We start from the raw sequence: 26,805 nt of genomic DNA on the forward strand, positions 1-26,805 counted from the left end.
TTTGCTGTTTGTACTTGGTGACCTAAAACTTTAAGGGCAAAGCTAGATCTGTTGCCCCTAACATTTGTGCATGTGTTTACCTTCACTGCTGTGAACAGTAATAGAGTCTTCTTTGTATATGGAGTCCTATTCCCATATTTGAAAGACTGAGACTATTTGGTATCTGATGTCTGATTTGGGAGTCTCTAAAGTGGATTAAAGATTTCTTCTGCTTTAGCAAAGCATAGTTTTATTTACATGGGTTAGCACCATTACAGTTAAGCTGTTAGAAGTCTTCATCTTTTCATTGAAAAAGAGCAATAGCAAGTGTGTGCCAAAGGCAAGCAACCTCTCAGGGGTGAGGTGCTAGGCTTTTCCTTTCCCAAATTAGAGGCTAAGAACATTACAAAACCAAGGATTCATTTTTTTGCCTTGCGCTGTGGGAAGATAAGATTTCTGCCCCAGGCTGGCATTAGGAGATGTAGCTAATTCATGGTGTCATGCTTCTGTGTCAGAAAGGGCTCCTGGTTTGAAACTTGGTTATAGGTGAAAAATTTTAACTACTGCCTTGCATGGAGGGGACGTGCACCATCTGTCTGCAGTGTAAAAGTGATAAAGCCAGTGGAGCTGTCCCATCATCAATACCCTATGCAAGATACTGTCATTCCTAAATGGTGTCCTGTTATTCAGAGACTACCTCTGATTTCTTTGGCTGCCACCCTGTTGGTTTCTGACCTCTGAAGCCTGTTTGGAAATGTACTGGGAAGAAGCCTTGACTGTTGCTCAGTGTCACTGCCGTTTATTCTGGTTAACCCCAGGTTTTATTCTGCTTCTCATTTTGCTGGTTATCTTGGGCATGTCATTGTCTTCCTTGCTTCTCTGCCCTGCTGCTCCTGTTCTGTTTCTTTCTCCCATACGTGAGTTTATGTTTGTGGTTACAGTCTAGAGTGTCCTTTTCCTGCTCAGAACTGCCCTGGAAAAATGTGGGAATGGTGATGCTGCTTCGTACTGCTGTAGTGCATTTGTAGTGCTGTTTCCCCTCTGAGATGAACCTGGCTCTTGGAAAAGCATCTGGCAGACTTGTGAAGAGAAGGGCAGCAAGCCAAGCCATATCCCGTGAAAGCAGAAGCAATGCCCTTGAAATTTGTGGAGTTGCCCACTGCCTGCACAGGGATTAAATTTTCTCCGAAAGTTCAGTTTATGCAACATTATCAACACTGACCAAAATACACAAGTGTGTCTGTGCTTGTCTCTGAGCTGTTGGTTGTATTTTCATCTGTTAGTGTGGGCAGGCACTATTAAAATCCTCAGTGCTTTCAATCTAGTTGAATAATTTTCTAGCTACTAGGTTTATAAACTAAACATTTACAGCCATATCACCTGCTATTATCTGTCCATAGCAATACCTCCAGGCAGGGATCTTGAGCTTTTTTGGAGTGTAGACCATGTGTTAAAGAAGAGTGAATGTTTCGTTTATGCCTCATCTCTACTCTTGCACTTCTCAGTTGCTGAACGTCCCCGACGTAACCTCAGATATTCTTTGTGAGGAAATAACCTTAATAAAGAGATTTTTGATGTCTGTGCAGTCTGTATCAAAGAGAAGAGCAGAGTTCATTGCAGCATCCTGAATTTTTTTTGTCTTGTCAGTTAACTTCCCAATACATGAATATGATCTGTCATCTGCAACCTGTAATAAAGAACGTAACATCAGATTAAGCACAGATCACAAGAGTGGTAGCTAGAGGTCCAGCAGTGATAACTAGGGCACAGCTGAAAGCTTGATGGGGTCTCAACAAAATCCATGTATATGGACAGGTGTTTGAGCAAGGGGCATGCACTGAATAACAGGAGAGGAGGAAATGGAAAAAACTACCGACATCTAGCATGTTCTTCATCAAGTTGTGAAGTGAGGGGTTTGAGGGGTGAAAGAAAATGTGAGCCAAGTCATGGCTTCTATACCAAACCAAAGAGGTTATGTGAATTTGTCTGCTTATGTGTATCCAGTATCTCTGTCTAGATGGTCAACTTTGGAACCCTTTTTTTTTCTTCTTCTCCTTCCAGGAAGCTATTTTGAATCTGAAAAAACTCAGGTGATAACTCAAACCAAGGAAATGATCCTTTTAGAAAAATGCCAAAACTCACATGCTCTTGATTTAAATGAAGAGATATGTCACATTCTTAGTGGTTTATGTTGAAATTTGACAATTTGGGACATTGCAGATTATTGTTTAGGTACATTCAGGCTTGTAATAAAAGAAAAGGAAATGATAAGGTCTTATGTAGGAAATTACTTCATTTGGAAAATTAGAAGGCATTGTTACTTGCCTGAAAGTGTTATCTATTTATTTGCTATTGTAGTCCTTTAACAGGAAATACTCCAAGGACAAATGCTTAGTATTTCTTCCTGCTCAAATAAGTAGTTGTGAGATACAGCTGTTGGATTTGTCTCACTGGAATTTAATAATCATATGCTATTGCTATGGCAGTGTATTGGACTGTCTGATTAAGAGTCAGTTTAGGTTCTTAGTTTAAATTAAAAGGCATTGATGTTTCAGTGTACCTGAAGACCACAATAGAGCATCTCCCTGAAAGCTTGAATTGACTTGTTAAACAAATACAAATTACAGTCAGTTAACTCTTCATCTGTTTCTTTCTCTGAGGAGAGTTTTGGCCTGAGAAAGAGAGGTGTTTGCTGCCAAATCAGTAGGAACTTTAATAGACTGCAAGAATAGAAAAATGTGATTATTAGTCTGGATGAACCCAAACCCATAAACTCCTCTCAGTGTTCCAATAACTGTGTCCCAGAGCAAATGGTCTTCTGGACTCCAATGTGGAGATGGTTGTATCACAGTCCTGTTTAATGAGCTAGGCTTGCAGACCAGACCACGCTCACATTTGCTGTGTTACTATAAAAGTTTTGGTGTTTACTTCAGGGTAGTTAGTCTAATATAGCTGAATCAAATGAACTGAAGTTTCCTTTAGAACAGTTTCTCCAGTCCCGATTTGGTCATTAAACCAGACTGGGCCTGTACCATAAATTATACATCTGTGCTGTTCCCTTGAGATGCTGATTTGCCTTGTGAGGATGTGGAGGACACAATAATGATGGCTGCTAATGGAAGTTTCCATAGGTAAGCATTGACTTCACTGTTAAGCAGGTGGGAGTTGACCAAGAATGAAGCTTCTCCCAGCAGAGCATTCAAGTAGATGCTTCTGCTCAAAGAAGTACCTGGATTCTGACTTGCCAGGGTTTTTTAGAAACTGGTTTTCAAATATCAGAATGTTTCCAAGGTAACCTCTTTAATCTCCAGTGTGTTCAGATGCTTACTAATTTAATATACACGATATGTGTAATCTGATTTCAAATTAACAGATGCTCCTAAAAACAATCTAATGCTAAACATGATGGGTTTCTAGAATAACCTCTTCAAGGTGAGAACTTACCTTGGCCTTTCATACCTTGCAGGGGAACAGCACTTAGATGATATTTCATTATTATCGATTTCTTTTGTTCCCTGCAGTGGGCGTGTGATTGGTCATGGATTCTGCATTTTTTTTTTCTTTTTTTTTTTTTTTTTGAGACTAAGTAGTTGCTACCTTCAGTGTAACAGATGTTTTCAGGACTTCTGAGCACAAAGGATTTTGATCCAGTATTTGCAGTTTTTGAATAGATATCTCAGAATGCAGAAAAGGGAAAAGTCTTAGTTGAATAAAAAAATATTTTGTTTTCCAATATCTTCTCATAAGAAGAATCTGAGGAAGGTGTGCATCCCTGAATTAAATGTCAAGAATGAAAAATAAGGGTATTAGGAAGGGGAGCAAGAGTTGCTGTGATTATGCAGCTACGCTCTGTCCTGTCAGCTTGTGCTCTCTCTCTGTGGAACAAACGAGCTCATGGGGGATGCATAACCTCAACAGAACAAAGCCCAGGAACTCCCGAAGCAACTGCCCTATGTCCTGGTGACCATCAAAGAAATCTATTTTCCTGCAGCCTTTGATGGGCTGTCATAGCTTAACTAACTGGCATCTGTAGCACAATGCTGTTAAGTGCCTTGATCTTGTCTGCGCTGCAAATGACTAAGAAAATTGAGTTCTGAATTCATCTTCTTTTTGTCAGTCTCTTTGCTTTGCTTTTATTATTATGGGAGATGAAAAACAGCCCCTGAGGATTTAAGTACTAGGTAATTTAAAGGCTGTTTTCATTCTTGGGATGGTAAAGTGGAAGAATGAAATGCATGTAGGAAACTGGCAAATTTGCCAGTTCAGCATGGACTGAAGGGAATGAATGCTGGCATGGGATTAGATAAAAATGTGGAAAACCCAAATCTAGACTTTGCCCTTAATAGTACTATAGATAGCATCAGTTCCTGTGAGAATTAAGTCTCCACCGAGGGTTGAGGCTGGAGATGAACCAAGCTTCCAGTTCTTAGTCAAAGGAAAGCAAGTTTGGTGTCCATGTTAATGCTGACATTGAAAGTTTATTAATGTTCATTAGAGGCTTAAAATTAAAACCATTGTATCACCAAATCATTTTATCTGAAAAAATTAGAATTAGTTTTGTTTCATTTTTAAGGAGATTGAAGGTGGAAATAGTGAATGTCCTCACTCTTGGCATGGTCTTCCTTTCAATTCCTGACAAATGATCCCTTCCCCCCAGGCACCCTAATTTATAGGTTGTTTTACGAGGTGACTTATGACTTGCTCCGTAGTTAAAGAATGCAAATAATAGTAACCTTGGTTTTATTTTTCATGCACATATAAAAGGAAACAGAGTAATTGCAGAAGCTAAATTCAATTTTGGAGCTGTGGAACCTGCCCAGTACAATTTGGAATAGATCAACTGCTTCTGGTGGATTTGGGAAAATGTTACATCTGTTTCCTTGCAGTTGGAACAAAAAACGTCTGCCACTTACCCCCTTGGAGCTCCAGTGGAATGTTGAGTCTTTTTTGCTTTTCTTGGGTGAAAATGCATTCAATATGTGGCATGCCTCATACTTTCTTGCAGGTCTTCTATTAGGACTTTCACCCGGAAAGTTTAACTACCCCTCCACTCCTGCAGCTTTTATGTTTGTGCAAATATTGCTAAGTTTTTGGGTACAGAAATAAGAAGGTAAAGCAACTCCTAACCTTCTCTGGTACTGAGGATCTCTTGGCACTTCATAAACATATGGCTTGACATTCTGATGGAGATCCAAGCTGAATATTTCACATAACTGTGACAACTATCATAAGTGCATTTTCCAAACAGTTTGAAAAAGATTGAGTAGTTTTTCCATCCAAGGCAGTCAATGGTTGTTTGATTTGATAGCAAGTAGAATATGAGTCAGCAGTGTGCCCTGGAAGCCAGGAGGGCCAGCCATGTCTTTGGGTGCATCAAAGACAGCCTCACCAGCCGGTCCAGGGAGGTTATTGTCCCACTTTATTCTGCAATGGTGTGGCTCCACCTTGAGTCCTGTGTGCAGTTTTGGGCGCCACAGTATAAGAAGGACATAAAATTATTAGAGTGTGTCAAGAGAAGGGTGACTGAGATGGTGAAAGGCCTTGAGGGCAAGACTTATGAGGAGTGGCTGAGGTCACTTGGTTTCTTGAGACTGGAGAACAGAAGGCTGAGTGGTGATCTCATTGAAGTCTATAACTTCCTCAAGAGGAGTAGTGGATGGGCAGGTGCTGATGTCTCTCTCATGACGAGCAGTAAGACATGAGGAGATGGAATGAAGCTGTGACAGGGGAAGTTCAAATAGGATAGCAGGAAAAGGTTCTTCACTGAGAGGGTCGCTGGTCACTGGGACAGCCTCCTCAGGGAGTGGTCATGACACTAAGCCTGACAGAGTTCAAGGAGCATCTGGATGATGCTCTTAGCCATATGGTTTAGAGTTAGATAGTCCTGTGAGGAACAGGGACTTGGGCTGAATGATCCTTATAGGGTCCTTCCAAGTTGAGATATTCTGTGATTCTGATAGTTGTGCTTATCAGTTTCTCATATTATTTATTGCTCACACATGTGAAGAGATAATTAGTAGGTGCGACTTCTGAGAATTGAAAGAGAACTGAGAAGTGAGTGAGGTGATATGGGTAAGGTTTTATACAGACGATTTGTCCCACCGGAGCGCGGTACAGGCGGGCGGGTGGTGCGGAGGGTGCTGTCCGCGGTGCTGAGGGCGCGGCAGAGACCGGGGGGGTGCTGACCCCGCACCCTCCGTGTCGTGGACTCTGAAAAATAAGGATCTCTTGCTTTGCCTTTTATTTCTTCCTTTTTTCCTCTTTTGGATACGGATGAAAGAATTTTATTCAATTGAAATTGTGTTGTTCTAGGACTGAAGTGCATTTGCAATTTGCTGCATAACGGCAAAAAAAAAAAAAAAGAAATAAATGAGTCAGGTTCCTGAAATGAAGTTGCACACAAGGGATATTTGTATTCCTTTTGCGGGAAAGGTTAATAGATCTAAATGTGAAATAATGCTTTGTGATGGGAAGCTATCTAATGCTAAAGCCACATTAATTCTAAATAAAAATATGATGATTAATGCATATGCACTGAGCAGCACAAGAACTAATAAGAATTAGCTGCTTGGGCTGGAATCTTTTACTTTTGCAAAATGCACACTGATTAATTCAAGGTGGAAAAGTTGTTACTTTTAAGAATTCTATATGAGAAATATTCCCTTCTTTCTTAGAGAATAGGCAAAAAGTCTAACCAAACCCAACTTCTTCTGAAATATATGAAAATAATTCCTTATACTCTGAGTTATATGACTTTGTAATCTTGGTGTTGATGAAACAGGTGTATAACTGAAATAGTATTTGTTCTTTTTATTGTTACAAGGGAGGGAAAGCTTGGTAGAGAATAGGCATCCTTTTATACAAGAGCATCCTTCTGTTTCCTTGTTACCTCAGTAAATAAAAATACCTTAACATAATCTTGGGTTTTAGTGAGAGTTGCTTCTGTCTTTTGTGGCAAGAGTATAAGTTGAAATGACTAGTAACACTCACTGGCTTGTGAGCTCTGTTTCTTAGAACAGTTTTGCAGATGGGCTACTTTCAACTGTGAGCATCAACAGGGAAGAAGTAGGAATTAATTTGATGCTTCCACCTCTTGCCTAGGCACTGAAAGGGATAGTGTTCTGAAAAATGATGCAATTTTAAAGATCAGATCCTGTAAAACATTGTGATTCCTAGCCAATAATGTGCCTTCTGGAACTGCTTATTTAGTGTGGATTTGCATTGCAGACTTTCCCATTCTTTTGTCTGGGCTTCATCGAGTATTTGCCAGGTGCAGTAACCAATAAAACTGGGAAAGATCTGAGTTCTGCAAGAGGCCTTCTATAACAGAGGCAGCAGGTACAGACAGTTGTTTCTCACCATATGGCTCCACAGGATCTGAGAAAGGTGTTGTCCTTCCCATTTCCTCAATTACTAGTTTGATCTAGCTGTATGGAAGACAGAGTTTTGGCTCTGTGTTGGAACAGGATTATGTGATGCTCAGAAACAATAAGGTCTTGTTTAATGTTGTATATACTTCTAACTCCTTCCTATTTATCTGTGTATTAGTCCTACCAGGGCCCCAGAGGCTGTAGCCACAAGAATGACATTTGGATCAACTTGCACATTACTAATATATAGCGTATACCCAGCTAAGTGGGATGTAACAAAACAGGTCATCTCAGAATACCAGGAACTATTTCTATCATGTCAGTATAGCAGGTCACTGTTAAATACCTGCCTTTTTCTTTCTGAATCTACCTACTTGCATCCTTATAACTGTAATACATAATGGAAAAGAAAGAGGCTTGCTCTCAGTTGCTGATAACTGACAGGGTTTTATTGACCTTGTGATTGATAGCAGACCCGTGTCTCCTAAGAATCTGTTTGAGCAGATGTCACAAACTCTCTCTGAATGTCTCTTCAGCATACAGATTGCAGTTGCCCTCCGCCTGCCCTCCACAAACAGGGCTGTCCATGGCAGGCTGCTTTTTCATTGGTGCCTATAACAAAAATGTACTGTACTCATACTGGGAAGTATTTACTATTTGCATATGGAGCTTTAATTGCTTTTGCTTTTTTGTTATTAATTCAAGCCTCCAATAAAAGCACTAAGTGTGAATCCACTGCTCCCTTGATTGCAAAGAGTAATTAATTGGTCAGATCTATTTTCTTTTTGTTGTCCTGTGGACTGAGAGATAATGATGTGCAATGGGGAGGACATTCCTGCTACAGACAGTATTTCTGCAAATCCTGCAAAGCATAGCTAATGATCTGTGGAGTACCATCCAACATTAAGTGAGCAGGCTGCCTGCCTGCTCTGTCGTCCCCCACACCATGTGCATACATGTGCATTTGTGTTCTGTATTTTATGGTGTGATCAAAACCAGTCTTTGGTTAACGTTTTAGTAACTCCTATTTCTCATTGTTCTTACTAGCAGCAGTAACATTTGCAATTTCGATCTGTGGCAAGAAGCACATTTCCTTTCTTAAAGGAAATCTGAAATAATTTAGAGGCCACAGAAAAGGGTGGCTTGCAACTCGCATTGCTGCAGTCTTGCAAACAGTCTACAAGACAGATGCTGATTTATTTAAAATCAAACAAACAAAAAAAAATGAGGCTTGTGTTTTTTCTTTCCAGATATGCAAACTTAAAGAGTGTATTCAAGCATCTGGCTAATTCACATACCATTAATTCTCTAAAGAACAGATATGCACACCCAATTAGACCTGCATCATTTATTTAAAAAATGAATGTACTCTTGTATTTATATTTTATAGCTGTGCCAAATTGCTAAAGGACATAGAAGGAAGAATTTTATAAGCAAAATGTGCAGAGCCCTTTGCCTAGAAAAGTTGAAAGTATCAGCAAGGCTGTACCTGAGCTTAGTTTAAAAACCGTTGACGTACTATTTTGCTATTAGTGAATGGGTTAGTGGCTTTTTAAATACAGGAATGAATGCTTATTAGGAACTGAGATACGGCTTGTTAGGAACTGAGATACAGCCTGTCTTTGTACTGGAGCTAGCAAAGGGGGCACCAATCCTGATGTCTGAGGTCCCATTGTATTGCAGTAATATAAGTACTCTTCCCTTTGTATCTGTTTTGTCAGCTGCAGTGAGTTCCTGTCAGCTGTGGTTTCTTGAGGTTTCAATAGTCTAAAACAACTATAAGGATGTGACTCTCCAAAGGCTGAGAGCCTGATGCTGATGGCATATGTCTCCTCTCACTCTTGTATGGCTCTCCACCAGCTCAGCTATGAGGCCAGTACCAGTCAGAAGAATAATTTAGATCTTGGCAAGAGGTGGATTATCATAGCCTTTTTCAGAGGATATGTGTGGGATGGGAAAAATTAATCTGTGCCCTGACCACCTTGTTCATCTCTCTGGTAACCTGAGTGCTAAAGGCACTCAAATCCTTAGAGTCAATGACACTCTTGTCTTATTCTTAGCAGCAAATTCCTGTGAGGTCTGCTAACCAGCAGTAGAGACAGTGGTTAGTAGTTGCCTGCCTTATGTCAGGCTTTGCTGGAGTAAAGTTGCCATGGAGATCGGCAGGAGTTTAACTGAGCAGGGACCGCAGCAGTTCGCCCCATGCGTGTAAATCTGTTTGACATGTCATGTGTATCAGATTTGGCTCTGCTGCTCACATTTGAAGTCCACTGGCTTTTTGTGCCCGATTTCCTTGTAGGAGAGCTGAACAACTGCCATGCAGTATTCATAGCACTGTGATATTAAAAAAAGGTGGAATTGGGATTGGTGCCTGCTCTTCCAGAGCCAATATAAAAGCAAATTAGGGCACCAAAGAATGTTTAGTGCAAGTAACTAAGCCCTGTAAAGTAGAAGGAACTACTCCAAGCTGGAGCCTTTCTTAGAACAGTAGTAAAGGTATTGGCTGTCTAAAAAGAGAATTGTTTAGAGGCAGAAACAGAAGTCCTATAACTTGGGAGATGTTGGAAGGAGGAATCTTTCCAACTCATTTTAGAACTTGTAAAACATTAAAATATGGGGAAGATTGCTGAATATAAATGTCTGCTTTACACTTGTAAAGGGTCCATGTGCTCAGAAACATTGCTGGGAAAACATCAATTAAAATGCTTGGGACTGACAAAGGCTTTAAGGCTGTTGAGGTAAATGGTGACTCATATTGGCTGAGAAGTAGGAATGAAAAAACACTTAATGGCCTACACCCCAAGCTGTACTCTGGAAAGAGACTTCCCAAGGAGTCGACCTGCAGGCACTGGGATTTTAGCCAATGCCTGCTGATCTACAGCCTCCAAAGGTGAAGAGCCAAAGTATTTTTCAGTGATTTAGCAGCACGCCTGCTGCGTTTACAATGCATGTATGTTTCCAGGGTGTTATAGAGAGAAACTTAACATATTTCTAATTTTAGAATAAGAGAAATCAGCCATCTAGTGAAAATATTTTGAAGGAAGGGTTAAAAATTTGGAAGCCTCGAAGCAGGAAGAGTGGGGGAGGGGGGAATAGGGCAAATGCAAAGATGGATCTTTGAACACCACTTTCTCCAGCAGAAACTATGGAGCCCTCCAGAATATGCTGCCTGGACTGTGGCGTCAATTTGAGAGGGGAACAAGGCTTCTGTTGTGCTTATCCTGAGGAAAAAACTCTGGTTCTTTCAGAAGAAGCTAAAGCTTATGCATCTCAAAGACCAGTGTGAGCTTGTTGTATTAATGGAAAAAGGCCTGATCACATGCATCAAAAGCATCTTCCCCCTCTTCCTCCTCCCCTCTATCTCTTGTACCACTCCATATTTATGTATTTAATTACATTAAATACATTACCACTCCATTATGTATTTAATCCACAGCAGTTTGTCTTCATGGGTTGTAATTGATCTGTCTGTGATTTAGCTCATCAGATGCTCATTAAAGAGCTTGCAGCCTTTTTTATTCATGAGGAGTGAGAGTCAGGGATCTTAAAACACTTTGTCTTTGTCTTAACTGGATTCATTTAGTATTCTGGGATTTGGGGAGGCTAATAAACTAATACGAGCTATTATTTAAAGGTGAGCTGCCAAGTGAACATGAAGGATGATCCAAGCACTGCCAGCGTGCTGAGCACTCTCCAGCAGTGGGTGTCAGGTAGGAGCAGCAGAGGGAATCATTGCTAAAACCTCAGCAAGATATTCCTCACTGCTCTGTGGCGGGTGTCCCACAATGTCCTGCCTGTATGCGATCGGGGAATGCAACTTGCAGTGGAGCTCCTGGAGCTATGTCTGCAATGAAGATGGCATTTCATGCTAGGGATGCCAGCAGGATGCACAGAAATATTTTGTGCTTTGTAGAGTTTGTGCTTGACATCTGGTTTTCTTTCTTAAGCGCCGCTATTGTTCCGAGCTGCCGTCTGTACTCTGGCAGTGCCCATAACGATGTGTGCTTCCCACATTGCTGGCACACACATGCTGAGAAAATGCCTGTCGCCATCCTTTAACAAGGCTACACTGACAATCTGCAAAAGAGAATAATACCCCTGGGCTGCAGAAAGTGGTTTCCTTTCCCCAGTACTTTAATGAGCACTTGAGATATTTCTAGGCTGTAGGAAGAGGAGGTGGGATAGATGGTTCTTCATTCTGCTCCTTTCTGAGCCTGGCTCTGCATGCCAGACACTTGCAAAAAGATGAATAATTCCCTACAATTATTGTATTTACTGTGTAGTCGTAGGCATAGTGTCATCAAATTGCTTATGCCTTGGAGTTCTCTTAAGTGACTGTAATCACAAGTGGGCTTTTATGTTGTCTGTGACCTTTTAAGGCAGGGAACATATGCAGCTGGATCCTGTGCCTGCGCCGAATGTACTGACATTGTTTGTGAACCATGGGAAGCTGTGAGGCTCCCCAGACGAAGCCCTGCATGAGGGATCTGAACCTTGGCAGGACACGGTGCCGTTTATTTCCCAGTCACTGTGTGTATCAGGATTGGGAAAGCTTTGGGAATATAAACCTTTCTCAACTGCTCAGAGTCACAGTATTTATAAATACTCTAAGCTTGTGTTTATAATTGTATGTTATTCTGTGCAAATACTAATACCATATTTGTTCTTTCTTTGTAGTGTACAGAGGCCAAAAAGCATTGCTGGTACTTTGAAGGATTATATCCTACATATTATATGTAAGTAATCATCACTTTCCTTGTTCAAGAGAGAATTAGATTCTGTAGGCTCTTAGACTGTTGTTCTTTCACTAATTGTACTTCTTCCATAACTTCTTTGAGACTTCTATAATAAAAATAAAGCTGCAATAAACTTCCATTTCCCTCCTTCTCTATGACCCATCTGTTTCCCTTTCTCCTTATTAAAAGAAGCATACAGATTCGTTTTGCCACACACCCCAGGTGACCTTTCCAATTGAAAACAAAACTCAGGTCCTTAAACAGCTCTTATTTCAGAACACTGAAAGGAAACAGAAGTAGAGCTGTGTGAGGACAGTTCTCCCTTTGTTAGGAACAAGGACAGGTAATCAGACAGAATACCAAGAATGCTTTGAAAGTAACTTTGTTCCTTTGCTAATGCTGTTGTTTAATTTAGGGAGTTGAGATGATTTGTTATCCATGGCATAACTGTCCTTTTGATGAGTGATGTCTACATTCACATAAGGCTTGGTTGTGAACCAAATGTAAATGACCTGTGGGTGTATGATTGAGGATCTCTCTAAACTGCAGTTTTCTGTTTCATATTGCCCACAGAAGAACAAAAAAGGGGGGGGGGAAATATGTGGGTGGGAAATACATTCCATGTGGATTTCGGGGCAGAAAGGAGATAAATGTGGTAAATTTTGTCCCCAGGTTGTATAACTTTATAATTGCAAACGCTTGTAAACACAGGTTTAAAAAAATAAAAACAAAATGGGTTGGAAGAGTAGGCAGCAGCATTAGGTTGTCTGTTCCCTGAGCAAGCTCTTCCTTGCTGAAGGATTGGAAAATACTGTAATCCTTATGCTACCCAAGAACTTTCCTCCCTTTTCTTCTCCACCTCCCCTTCATCTGCCAGAAGCGGGAGAGAAATGCTAGACAAAAAGCAGGGAGGAAGCTAGGCAAGAAACAAAGCTCACTGAAAGAATGAAACACTGTATGACTTAATCATCCATAATCCTGGATATTAACTGCTTAGGAAGTGTTTGTGCCTAGAACTCACTGTATTTTTTTCAGGTGACTGAAATGTGGAGAATTACTCATAAATGATTGGCCAGAACAGATGGGAGAATTTAAATAAGAGAATTTTCTTTGCATGCTAATAACAACAGGACTTTGGTTCCACCTACATTTTATTCTGTTTTGCTGCAATGTGGGAAAGAAGCTGGAATGTTATGAAATTATGAAAATCCCACTGTACCTTAACATTCAGAAGTGTGTTATTCATCATCACCTTGGTGTTCTGCTTATGTTTCTGCCCACATACTTTCACAGCCAGTGTTTGTCTCCCTTGGCAATGCTTAGATATTGGGTGTTAGTTCAGACCGTTTGTGCCCCAGGTAAATACATACAGAGTCGTGCAAAAGGAAGGGGTTCAAAAAAAGTCCTGTTGTACATTGGCAACGTCAGGTCAATCAGAAGACTGTTCTTGTGTGTTTCTGTGGTAGTTACTGCAGCACCATGTTATCTGAATCACTGCATAAAAGTATTGTGATTTCCAGTCTCCTGCACAGTGTAAGTAAATGGAAAAAGGAAGGGGAAAGGGGTGGGATGTGTGTGCTAGGTGATTGTTTAGATGGTGATGAGTGTCACGTTAATGCTGTTGTTGTGATTATGAGTTTAAGGGGAAAGAAGAAACACTAAGGAAGGACAATAAGGATTTGGGTATCATAAAGCTGAGAGGATAGATAATGTATGACAAGTCAAGAAATTTGGAAAGAAGGGGAGAGAGGGTATTTGAGGACATTGGAGCCCAGTAGATTTAAAGGGGGCATGATCAAAACAATAGGAAGGTCATTTAGATCTTCAGTGCCTGAGGTTTCCTACTTTGTTACTTATGCAATTTCAATTTCTGTTGTCTAGGAATCCCACCCTGCTTCCTACCTGAGCTGTCTTTTCACACCTATAGGGTGGAGAAGAGGCGCAACACCAATCTCAATATCTTAGGGTGAAGCCCCATTGCTTCAGCAGTTGTTTGACCCTTCACTGAGTTAATTCAATTTGCTAATCCCACAGAAAGTTGCTCATTTTAGCACATTCGAGTCAGTGTTGAATCAGCATGGTATAGTTTTTGGCAAACACTGGTGAAATGGGAGGAAGGGAGTATTCTGCATATTATGGGGGAGGAGGCATGAATAGCTTTGTCTTCATTAGCATATGGTTATATGTTAAATCATCTGGAGGCATAATATGTAACTTTATCCTGAGAGTGCCTCCTCTGTGCAAATCTAGATCTGGAATGTGCTATAGTGAAATGGGTTTTATTTTATCTTACACTTTCTGTAGCAACAGTCCATAAGAAGCAGATATATTTAGTTAAATGATTTTGCACTAGATTCCATTCCTTTCTGTCGCTGGTTTTCTGATAGAACGTTTTATCTACCCAGTTAACATATGTAGTCTTTCCTTTGGTCTTGAGACTATTTTTGAAGACTTACGAAACCCAGCAACCTTTTTTAATAATTTCCCAGTGTTTTCAGTCCAGTGCTGGCACTATGTAACATCTCTCATGAAGACAGTTTGTATTATAATGAAAAAGTTGGCACGTCAGCTCAGAAATGCCAAATCCTCTGTCAATTCACAAATGTAGTGTGGAGTGCTGGGACTGAGGTTTACCTGGACTGGCGTGTCTGCATGCCTTATCACTTCTGGGTAGGCACATCCTCCTAGAAGCTGCCTCTTTTTAAATTGCCCAGAGTAATAGAAATCCAGTGGACCATCACATAAAATGGTGGTTTGCTTTTATCAGAAGTTTAAAGGCAAGATAGCTGAGTTAATCTTTCCTGTAAAGGCTCTGCTTGAGCCATCCAAAGACAGAGATAAGAATGTGTCTGCTAAGCAAGAGGAACATGGGATAAGAAATCAGTGTGCCAAAATAAGTGTTCTGGAAATTCAGCTAGATTTGAGGGGAGGGAGGTGAAAGTTGCAGTGATATGACTGTTCTTTCGGAGCTTAAGTTTTGGTTAGTTTTTTTTTTTAGTTTTTTAGTCAATCCGTCTTTCAGTGTAATTATTTAACAAAAGGAAAATCTGTTAGAGATGTTGCTCAAAACTTTCTTAAAACACGTTGGTTATGCTTTCTGTCTTAACAGCTAGGGCAATGGTTGAAGATCACAGTTACAGAACTGATACATCTTTCTGTCCAAATATTTAATAGTATTAGTACCTTTTAAAAATTATTTTTCAACTGGACATAATTGTTCTATCCTTCATATGTCATCAGTAAGCTTTAATTTAATTCAAACATACTTCTTCCAAGTAGAATTCCATTTCTTAAGACTCGACTGAGGATTTGATAATTTTTCCAAACTTTTCTTCCTCTCCTGTGTTATTCAGGTTATTCAGAACCAGAAATGAACATGGAAAGCTTACTAGGAATCTGAGAGTCATACATTAGTCTTATACTGTTAATACAGAGAATTTCCAAGACTGCTCATAACTCACTTCACTAACCAAAGTAATCATTTCTCCATATCCTAGTTCTGCGAGTTACAAGATATTGTTGCCAGTTAGATACTTTTCTCCTGTTTCAGCAAAATGTTTATTATATGGCCTGGAAAAATAAATAAACAAATATGAGGAGAAAGGAATTAGCTATTGGAGTCTAACTCTTATCCTTTGGAAAAGCAGGGACCCGACTTATTCCTGACTTTGCTTAAAGAATTAGATCATATATCTCCTTGTGTGGATGTAGAGAAAGCAATTCAGAAAGCTGCCTCAAAAGACTCGACTCTGATGCTCTACAAGGATCCTCGTTCTACTCTCACTTAAGTAAGGCAGCTCAGCCTTATTCTGGATGTGTTGATAGTTGGCAGAAGAAATGGTCAAGGTACTTCTCTTTCATGACAATAATCTAAATAGTAACATAATGAATGCGTTAAATTGCAAAACTACCTCTTCTGTATGCAGATGCCAGCAGTGCTTAAGATACTCCAGATGTTTTTTCCAATTCTGAACTGGGAATGAATAGGAGAGAGAAGGCTGCCTTACATTTTGCTAATGAGGAGCAGTTTGACTAGAATGACTGTGAATGTCCCCCTCATTGCAGGGTGAAATATGTTCCCTGGTATGACTGATCAATCCCATAGGTCTCTTTGTTTATTTTTTCTTCAGTTGAGTCAGAATCACAGGATATTCTGAGTTGGAAGGGACCCACAAGGATCATTGAATCCAACTCTTAAGTGAATGCCAGTTGTTAGCTGCCATCACATCTGGGCTTTTAATGAGGTGATGAATTCCAGATGCTAGAACCTGTGTGTTTCTAATCCTCTCCTTGCCAGGCGTTATGGCATGTTTATAAGGCAGCACAAATTTTTTTGAGTATGAATGATAAGCATGTGTCCACAGCAATAGAAATATCATGGCTGATGTCACTGGGTCAGTGAAGTAGTCGCCCATAGGGTGACTGACTTAGAGTTTTGATATTACCCAGTGTTGAGTTAACATTATTTCAGCTCCTGAATAATCCTGTTCGATTATTGTGTATTATGCTTTTAAAAAATGTGATATTCCAAGAGAAGTAGTGAGGAAAACAGATTAGAAGATTAGGAAACATAATAACTCAGGTGGGAAGGTTCTTGGGAGACATTGAGTCCAACAACCTGCTCAGTGCAGGGTCAGCCATGAGGTCAGACCAGGTGGGTTAGGACTTTACCTAGTTAGGTCTTGAGAAAACTTCAAGGAAGAAGATGGCACAACCTTTCTGTGCAACGTGCTCTGCTGCCTAGCTGTCCTCTTTGTGGATAAATTTCTTCACATACCTAGGCTGAACAAGCCCAAGTCTGTCACTCTCTCCTCACAGGGCAAATACCACAGCCCCTGTCTATCTTGGTGGCCTTTTGCTGAGCTCATTCCAGTTTTATTCTTTTTACTGTAGATGCCAAAACAAAATGTGGTGTTTTACATATGGTCCAACAAGTGCTCGCAAAAGATAATAGTTACTTCCCTCGATCCACTGGCTAGGCTCCTGTTGACACAGCCCAGGATGCTGGCTCATGCTACACTGCTGGCTCAAGTTGACTTGCTGTCTACCATGACCCCTGGTGCCTTTTCAGCAGAGCTGCTCCACAGCTAGCAAGATCTTAATTCTTCCCACAGGAAAGACTTTTCATTTCTTTTTGTTCAAATTTCATGAGGTTCCTGTAAGGCCATTCTTCCAACCAGTCTAGACTTTGGCAGCCCTGCTCTTGAGCTCATTGAGTAATCCCCAGTTTGGTGCAATCTCCAAACTTGATGAGAGTACTCTGTCACCAATTCCAGCAACATGCTTATCTACAGGACCGATCCAGACCTCTGTGGTACTACCAGCATTTATTTCATACTCTCTAGGAAGAGTGTATGTCTACTGTCCTCTGAACCTCACCATCCAGACAGGGGCTTTTTGTTTGGTCTTTTTCTTTTTAACCCATTTAGCTGTTCACTTGTCCAGACGGTAAGGTCTGAACTTGATTACAAGAATATTGAGAGAGACAGTATGGAAAACATATCTGAAGTTGAAGTAAATGACATTTACCGTTCTCCAGCTTGTCCACGGATGCCATCTATTGCAGGTGTGGTGGTAGAAGCTCTTCTTGCTGGACTTGGTGTCCCTTGCAGCTGATAGTTGTAAGTGAGGTTCAGCTTTCCTAACATCACACCTACTTGTATGTGTGATGATTTCTAAATGCCTCCTTGGTAGCCTGTACCCGTTCCACCTCCTGAATACTGACTTTTCGAGTTGGAGCTCAGCCATGGGTTCCTTGTCTAAGTATGTTTTTACTTATCAAAGGTGTGCTACCCTGTGAAAGAAACGTGCACATTCCAGGAAGAAACATGCACATTTTCTCTTGAAGAAAGTGTTCACCATTGCTGTTGGTAATTATGTGAAGAACAGAATGAGCACAGGGGAATGCAATCTTGTAATGTCTAATTCTTATCCAAAGCAGGACCTGAATTAATATTGAAAACATGTGAAGGTGAAAGTGCTGTATTTTTAGGCTAATATGTTTCTGCCATAGAAATCAGTTTACTGCATACAGCAGACAACTGTACAGCACATGTACACATTTATGTTGATTGAATCTGTTTAATTTTTCATTTAGAGTTAGTATGGGAACATTAATGTAAATCTCAAAAGTTAATGCTTGCTAATACTCTTCATGTTTAAAGCATGTTCCTGCCATGCATGGGAAGAGTCAATTATTTTTCTGATTGTGGAAAATACTGAATATATTCTGTTTGTGGTTTTTCATGGTTTTTGAACTAAATTTCTTGTGCATTTCCACATGCCTCTCTTAACTTTGCAGGTTAAGTTTTGTTGTATTTATCACACTGTCATATTCATCTGGCTTTCGAATGTAAGCCCTTATGTTCTTGGTGGTCAGTCCATAATAGTAATTATCAAGAACCTGCAAATGTTCCAGATAAAAGCATTTAAAAAAGTGATTTTTCTCTTGCTATTACTCAAATAGCTTAGAGGGCACTTCTATCAATGTGTGTAGAAGAGGCTGGGAACTCCCTGTCCCCTCCCAAACTATAGATACCTGGTGTGTTGCATGATGGTAGCTACTTTCTGTGCTCCACATCCTGTTATGTTTACTGCTTTTAATTAAGTTGGCTTTCCTGATGTCACACTTAGCTTTCCTTTTGCAATTACAGCTGCATGAAGTGTCAGCAGGTGTGTGCTTAGGGCAGTAATATAGCCGCTGATTTATTCTTCCATTTGATTTGAAGCCAGCATGGAGGAGAGAGACGGGCAGCAGTGTAATAGTTCTGCACACTTCCAGGCGCCTTGAATGTCTGGGACTATACAGAAACGGAGACCTGGATTCAGGCCAGGGCCACCAATTTAGCAGCGAGCAGCCACAGGGAAGGCCTGTTCGCATATGTAGTTCAATGCAAGAACTAAGTGCGCAGTTTGTATGGTGAAGGAAGACAGCAGTAATTATCAGACCATCTGTATAAAAAGGCAACAGAAACCGACCACCATTGCTCAGTTCTATGTGGCCTTAAACAATAACAGTACAAAACATCACAACTAGCTTCAGTAGTCAATGCCCTTGAGGTGGTCTATTCCTTGCTTCAGATGAGGGACTAGATTCCCCTTGATTTTGATGCAGCTGTTGAGGTTGTAGTCCTGACTGCTGTAGTCACCCAGCAGCTAGATGCCTTGCTGTGCACTTGAATTTCCTTCAATGGATCATTTGTCTAAAGCACAATATGGGGAGAATTAGGCTACCAAATTAACACCCAATTCATCTTGCTAGGAGCGAGTCCTGGGAAGGCGAGAGGGATTTAATATTACAGCCTTCACAGGCCATCAAGCAGATGACTGACCTAATTTGAGATTTAAAACTATGAATGATTTTGGAGTTGGGGACTGATGAGGCATAGGCAGCTTATTCTGAGAAAGGTGAAGAAAAAGAAAAAGAGGGGAGTGTCTCTGTCATCTAGTGGAGTACTCCTGTGAGATCAGACCCTCCTCTTGCTGAGGTGGAGTAGAGAACCCAGTCCCATCCCCTTCTCATTTCCAGAGGATGCGATAACCACAGTTTTGACTTATCATGAGTGAGCCTCAGTTTTTCCTGTGGAGGCTGTTTGAAGTACTCACCAGATTATTATAACTTCCATGTCCCAGGCAAGAACCCTAATAAGAGGATGAGAATGAATTTCTTCTGGCTTCCTGTCAGTGGGACAGGAAGTTTTGTACCTGGTTTGACAGCAGGTGAGCAGCATCAAGGTGCATCTGACACCAAAGTCATCTTGAAGCTTTCTAACCCTTTCTAGGAAGGGAGGCCCTGAATTAAAATTTTGAAAGACTTGGTGGCACCTAACAGCTGGCCATTAGTACCCCTGTCCTTCTCTGTATTTGATCAGGCAGTGGTTTGGTGAAGGAAAAAATGATTTACTATGTGTTAGTGTCTTAAACTGAGGGAGACAGCAAATTCCTGGGTACCAATTGCCCCCTGCCAGCAGACTGCTTATGATTTCCCAAAGCAGGGGTGAGATGCAGTAGGACTGCTCGCCCACTGGGAGCAGCTTGAGATATGAAGAACTAATTGTCTGCTTAATAAGGGGACCGATGATTAACTAGAAGTCCTTGTTCCTGTTGATATGAGAAATTTACAATTCCACCTCCAGAAAATTCGAACTTGTCATACACATTATCTGTGGCTTACTTTTGTGAGAGCCTTAAGCTATGTTGTTTCTTTGCTTTGTTCTATGAAAGAAGAGCCTGTGTTGAAAAATGGCTAATTAAAGTTCTGTATACCAGTGGATAAAGCCCAAACCATGTCAGTTCTTGCTAGGTTCTGCCACAAGGGGAGCAGAGAAAATTTCTTGATGGATATGTGCTGGCCAGAAAGCCATGTGGTGAGGCTTGCTGCCTTTACAGACAACAAACCCTCTGTAGGGTGGCTTTCCTCTTGGGGTCTGAGAAGAGAGGGCTGGGGTCGTGATAAGCTGTTGGGTAGCAGCAGATTGTGAGAAGGGTTGGTTTCATAGGAGCAGCTGAGCAAATACTTCCCATCCCATCAGAAGTGGGTGAGGATTTGCCATGTTCTGCTGAATTCTTGCACAGAGACAGTGTTTATAGGCTCTTCACCTAAAGAGTAATTGAGAAATAAGCCCTTTTTCAGGTGTTTCCTGCTCTTGTTTTTCATGTCTGTGTGAAGGACGAGAGCCAAGTATCTTGTCTCATTGGAGATTTTAATTGCATCAAAGCAGACAGGACTCTAACCTGAGCAAATATTGTTTCTGTTGCATCTATTCTCTAGAAAAAAAAATTACCTTACAGACCTTTTCTTCCTTTTTGCCTTACATTTTCTTACGTGGTTACGGGCCGGGTGATTTATTGAGTATCTGTATAACTCTGTCTCTAGTGCTCTCCTGGGTACCAGCAGCAGTGTTTTTATTCTCAAGTGCCGATGTGCCACTGAGGTCACGTCTGCATTCATCTAAGAAGCAGTTATATTTATTATGATCTACTTATCCATTCACCAAAATCAGACCTACATTTTACAAGGCACTGTTCTCGCATGCGCTGAGACCACCTTTGCCACATATAAGAAAAGAAGTGCTTTTGGGTGCTGAGAACCTGTAACTGCAGTTGACTGTGGTGGAGTTGTGTCTCTGCTGAAATTTAAGCCATGTACATGCCAAGGAGACACAACCAACTGTAAGACCAAGGCTGGAAAGCAGATGTTACCTATCACTCTGCTCTACCAGCCAAGGGCCTTGCTTGTATTACTGCTCCTCAAAAGCTTAAGTGAATGCCTGTGGAATAATGTGGCCTGTGTGTTGCAATATCTTTCTGGAGGGAGATTAAACCATTTTGAGACACAGAAATAGTTACTTAAGCGGGACTTCTGAGTGCGGAGTTGGTCTGTGTTTTGACTTCAATTTTCAGTGGGCACATGTAGCAAAAGGAGTTCCTTGGGATAACCTCTCTGGGGTGCTTGTAGCGTTAAGCTCTTCTACAAGTTGTTAGACATGCAGATACAGTCCTTTCATTCTACTGAATTATGAAAAGATGTACCTTTTAAATCATACATCACATTGCAGACAGTTTTCAAAAGAGAGACTGTATGCTTGGTGAAGTTGTAGATTAGTAGAGCAACTAATGGATTATATCTTATGCTATGTCATGGGTTAACTTTTGATCAATGAAACAAGCATTGCCCTAGAGAAATGCAATTCTTAGGATCATGATGTGTGAAAGAGGGAAATCGGCTTTAGAAAAGTCTCATGTAGGAGATGGGCTTGGACCAGTTTGGGTCGATAGTAAGGTTGTTCTACTGGCATTGGGCACAACAGTCCTCTGTAAAGCAAAACTAAAACACAAGTGTAATTTAAAGAAAATGCAACCAATTCAATAAATATATATTTGTGTGCTTAATCATGTTTTGCGGGTGGTTTTTTTGTGGGGTTTTTTTGGGTTTTTTTTTAATGAACCAGGATCTTAATTTTGCTGAGATTTGCTGTCAGGCAGTAAGAGACCAAAGAATGATTATACTTAAGCTTCTATGTTACTCCATTAATAAACTGATTTTATTATTGTTTTTTGCCTGCTAATAAATCCGGCTATTGCAAGTAAGTTAATTGATGTGTTATTTGAATTGATATTGTCAGAAGCTGTGTTGTTTTTTCATAGCACATTAAGTCAAGAACAAGAGATCAACAGAGCTTTTGCTGTAGCCTGACAGCAGTATCAGCAAATGGGCTGTTTGTTCTTCCGGTCTTTTTTGGTGCTGCAATCAAGTGGTGGGGAATAACAACCGGCTGTTTGTATCATGGCATTGTCCTTGATTCCAGGCTCCTACCTATGGGTACGTGTCCATTCTCACAGGCACACAAAATAAAACCCCTGTTTGGTTTTATGGCTAAAAAGTGAAAAAGTTACTAGTGTCAGATCTCAAAGGGATTTGCCTCTGAGTTGTGATACAGGTTTACCTTCATAGATCCACCCAGCAAGTACAGTGCTTAGCCTTGGATGAGTTGGCTCAGAAATTGGATTATCGGGAATTGGAGCTTCTCTAAACACAGGCACAATGAGAGACTCCTCCGTCCTTTACATCACTGTTTTCAACCATTTGGAAGTGCAGTCATCTGTGTGGAAGACAAAACTTCTCTTTGATGGCTTGTTTGTTTGCCAGTCAATGGTCTCAGGAGCTTCATAAACATTCAGCAGTGTAGCATTTCTGACTTCCAGCTGGTACCTTAGCCCTCTTTTGCCGGAATAAAAGCTAAGCCATTGAGACTTTTAAAATGGTGCTGACTCATAAGCCTAGATAATTTAAAGATTAAAAATAAAAAGTAAATTCAAGTACTATGCTTCTCATACAGATGCTCCTTTAATTTTGGCGGTTTAAATTACCGTAATTACACATTTTAAAATAGCTGTTTTCCTTCTCTTCTGGCTCTTGAGAAAACAGATGCAAAATAAGCAATGCAAGGGTTGGGCATAGGAGAGGTGTAAGTCCAGCTTCCATGCCCTCTCTGTTTTAGTTTAAACTTTATTACAAGTTAAGCTCTTGGGGCTCTGGGAAATGGTACATCCCCTCCCTATCCTGTGTATGGTCAGGTGTAAGTGTCTGAACTGACAAAACCAGTATGAGGAGGCAGAGATAAAGACTGCTAACATCCCTAAAATCCTTCTTTTTATTTTTGCCTTAATGGCCTCAAGAAGGGCTTCTAGATTTATGGGTGCTGTTTCTTCTCTGCTTTTCTGGCCTGACGAAGTCCTTAGTGTGCAGCATCGGCCAAGGGGACAGGTGCCCATCAATGTGGCTGAAATGCTTCAACCAAAAGGATGTTGAAGAGCAAAAGGGTCATGGTAGACCACTGGTTTAACAGAAGGCAGCAGTTTCCAGCCCATTTTGTAAGGGACCTGAATCTGTCTGTGCATTTGACATACGTCTTGAAAGCTCTTGTTGGGTTGATCCACTGTGGGAGTATGGAGGGATGCTTAATTTCTTGGTCCTGATAGGACTGAAGTTAATGCTGAGTTGCTAAGTCTTATTAGTAGTTTTATGAGGTCTGGTAGCTTTGAGTATGAGCAGTTGTTAGGATCCTGGCAAGCTTTAAAGAAGAAAAGTTGGAGATGGTTCGCTTTCAGGTTCAGTGACAGCAAAGTGGGTGTCTTCTCTTTTGATATGAGCAACTTCCTTTGCCTGAGTCTCAAACAGGGTGCCTGAGTCTATTAATGAACCTTGCCATAGTGATTATGTCAGACCCTCCAGCTTGCTTAAATAAATCCTACTTATTTGTCGTCAGAAGAGTATGTAACTGTTTTCACTTGCAAAACAGCTGTTGATGTATCCATAGAGCATCCTCCTCTGGCCCCAGTTAGAGGCTGAAGCCTATGTGACAGTGTGTTTTGTGAGTGAAGGCTTGTTAATTGAGCATGTAAATGTGTAATTGACTGTACAATTATTCAATTGAAGATTTTTAGTTTGCATACAAATATGAGAGCACACTCATGCAGTTGAGCAGATTTTCTAAGATCAGACGCTTAAATAAATATGTGCATTAAACAGACAGATGTGAACACCCTTACAAAGACCAGTCCAGCTGTGGTCACCTCCTCTTTTCTTTTGGTTTGTGGATATGATAATCTGCATATTTTCATCCAAGTCTGACACCATAGTTTCTGGGTTACCTTGGTCCTTTTCCCTATGAAACGTGTTTGATTGGTGTGGGAAATGGCAGTTACTATAGAAATTGTTCAGAGGTTGCTGTTAATTTATGTTCTGGCTTTTAGTGAAGTAGTACCTTTAGCTTCCAGTTGTTGGTGTTGTAATACCTTTAATATTTCATATGAAATAGAACCATTTTTAATTTGAAATGTTGGGGGTTTTAGGGGAAAGCCTGGGTTAGTACTGGGAGTTGTTGGCAGTTGCAGTCCAGTGCAACTTCTGAGAAGCAAAAAAGGATGTTAAACTTGCAAATAACAGTACACTTTGTGTTTCTTTGCACTCAGTAGTTTCTGTGCTTGGAAGCTGCTGATTTGCAAAGAAGGGGTGATCTGAAGTTTTGTCCTGGCAGTTCTTTGTCTCTTGCAGTGAATAAAACCCCAGATGTCTGTTTGAGGTCTCCCGTGTTCATTTACTGTGAAAGAAAACACAGTAATACTGCTTTTCTTTATAACATGTCCTTCTTTATATAGAATTGAACACTGCATTCAGTCTTTTTGAGGTGGTTTGAGATTTGGTATATAGGAAGGTAGTTTCAATAACACTCAAAAATTTCCTGAATAGTGAGAGAGCTGTTCCACATATGTGATTGACAACTTCATCCAGCCAAGGGTAATCTGTTCTTGTTCATAGGCCCACAGAATGGTTTGGGTTGGAAGGGACTTTTAAAGATCATCTAGTCCAACGCTCCTACCTGCCCCTCTAGTGGAAGGGGACCTTCAACTAGACCAGTATGCTCAAAACTGCATCCAACTTGGCCTTGAACATTTTTGGGAGGCTTTGCCTCCCAGACTGATGGCAATGTCATAAATAATGCTTTGGTCAGGGATGTGAATGGTGTCAGGGTTGGGAATGCCATTTTAAGCTGAGTGACAACCACTCCCCTTATGCCCCATCTCTTTATTTCTCTGCAGATGTCGCTCCTATGAGGATTGCTGTGGTTCAAGATGCTGTGTAAGAGCTCTCTCTATCCAGAGACTATGGTATTTTTGGTAAGTCAGGGCATTTGCGAATTTTATGTTTGTCCTTATCTTGTCTCGTTTGTTGGACTTAAATCAGGGTATTGCCAGCCCTAGCACTTTAAAGTACAGTAGTACAAGTATGCGGTAAAGTATACATGTACATAGAAATGCAATGATTTGGGGTTTTTGCTTATAAAATTCTCCTGATGTCGTGAGAAAACACTGGAAAAGGTTACTCATGTCAGGTTGACCTTTCCTGCTTGTGTATCCTGTGGGTTTGTACAGGCAGTGGTCCTGTTTTTATCCGAAATTGCTGAATTCTTTATGCCTGTCCTAGCTACTACAAAGCAGCGGTATTCATCCGTTTTTGTTGGGCACTCAGTTTTAAAAGAGGATTGTATGAGGAGGATTGTGCTTTTAGGCAGGGTTTAATATATTCTTGCCAGCTGAATTGAGGCTTCAATTAAAAAGGAAGAGAAGTACATTTATGTCTATGAGGATTTTACTGGAGATGACAGCAAGGGAAAAGAAGGCAGAAAGATTTGAGCTTGTGAAACCAGCAGCTCCGTAATCTGGATAAAGCTTAAACAAATCACTGTTATGTGTATAACGAAAAAATAAGGTAAATTCCTTTTGGAGTGGAATTTAAGAACGCACCTGAATAAAACCTTCTCATTGTCTCATTGCAGTAGATAGAAAGCAAATAGTCTCCTAGAAAACCTGATTTCAGACATTTTTATGTAGAATTTGAAGTCCGATTAAAAAAATAAAAGCTTTAAAAATTGAAACAAATAAACACTGAAAACCAGAAGCCTGATATATACTATAATACAGAGATTTCCCAAAGCTGACTGTAGGATTTCAGTGTACAATCCTTACTGATGTAACTGAAGAGCTCTCTATCTCAATCCCTGGGGTGACGTCGTAAATCTCTGTTTTTCTGTTCGGAACAAATCCTTTGCAGGAGTATTGCCAAAGGGGAATGTATTAATATTGGCTCAGGGAAACAAGACCTCCTTCTGCTCTCATTTCTAATGTAGAAACAAGAACAGAGTTTGACCCTTTGCATGAAATTACTCTTGCTGCCATGCTGTGCCACACTCTTCCTCTCAGGCATCTGGGAATTCTCCAGAGGAGATAAGCATGGTGTGTAGGCTTGCCTCTGGCCAACTTCCTTCCCTTCCAAAAAAGCACAGTTGTCATTGTCCAAGGGCCACCAAATGAGAAGACACAGCAAAAGAACCATGTGTATTTAAAAGAGCTTGCATGAGTCACTGGCATGTCTTATAACTCCTCAAGAAAACACAGTGAAAGCCACTGTCAAAAGAACAAAATCTCATGTGCCTTTGCTGCATATTCCTACTTTCACAGCACTAGGGCAAAGGAATGATGAAGACAGTTTAGTTAGGTCAAAAAAGCAGCTAAGAGGAGGAGAACTGAAGCAAAATTATGTCCTTTTCCTTCAGAATTTAATGACCCATCTAGGAAGCACAAAGCAAAGCTTGTCATCATTGGTGCTGAATGCTTCAGTCTTGAATGCTGAATGTATCATTCAGCTGAATGCTTCTGGC

At 40.6% G+C, this 26,805-nt stretch overlaps 1 protein-coding gene across 2 annotated transcripts in view; it reads left to right on the forward strand.

Annotated features, from left to right (window-relative positions):
- VOPP1 (vesicular, overexpressed in cancer, prosurvival protein 1) overlaps window positions 1–26,805 on the forward strand; it is an 81,381-nt gene that overhangs the window by 48,608 nt on the left and 5,968 nt on the right. For both annotated transcript variants that reach the window (XM_017823718.1, XM_017823710.1), the window contains exons 2-3: window positions 12,027–12,085; window positions 25,187–25,264. In XM_017823718.1, coding sequence (XP_017679207.1) covers window positions 12,027–12,085; window positions 25,187–25,264 — 137 coding nt within the window. The remainder of the gene's footprint in view (window positions 1–12,026; window positions 12,086–25,186; window positions 25,265–26,805) is intronic.

This window comes from Lepidothrix coronata, unplaced genomic scaffold (assembly GCF_001604755.1).
Source record: "Lepidothrix coronata isolate B3197 unplaced genomic scaffold, Lepidothrix_coronata-1.0 Scaffold3, whole genome shotgun sequence".
NCBI classification, from domain to species: domain Eukaryota; kingdom Metazoa; phylum Chordata; class Aves; order Passeriformes; family Pipridae; genus Lepidothrix; species Lepidothrix coronata.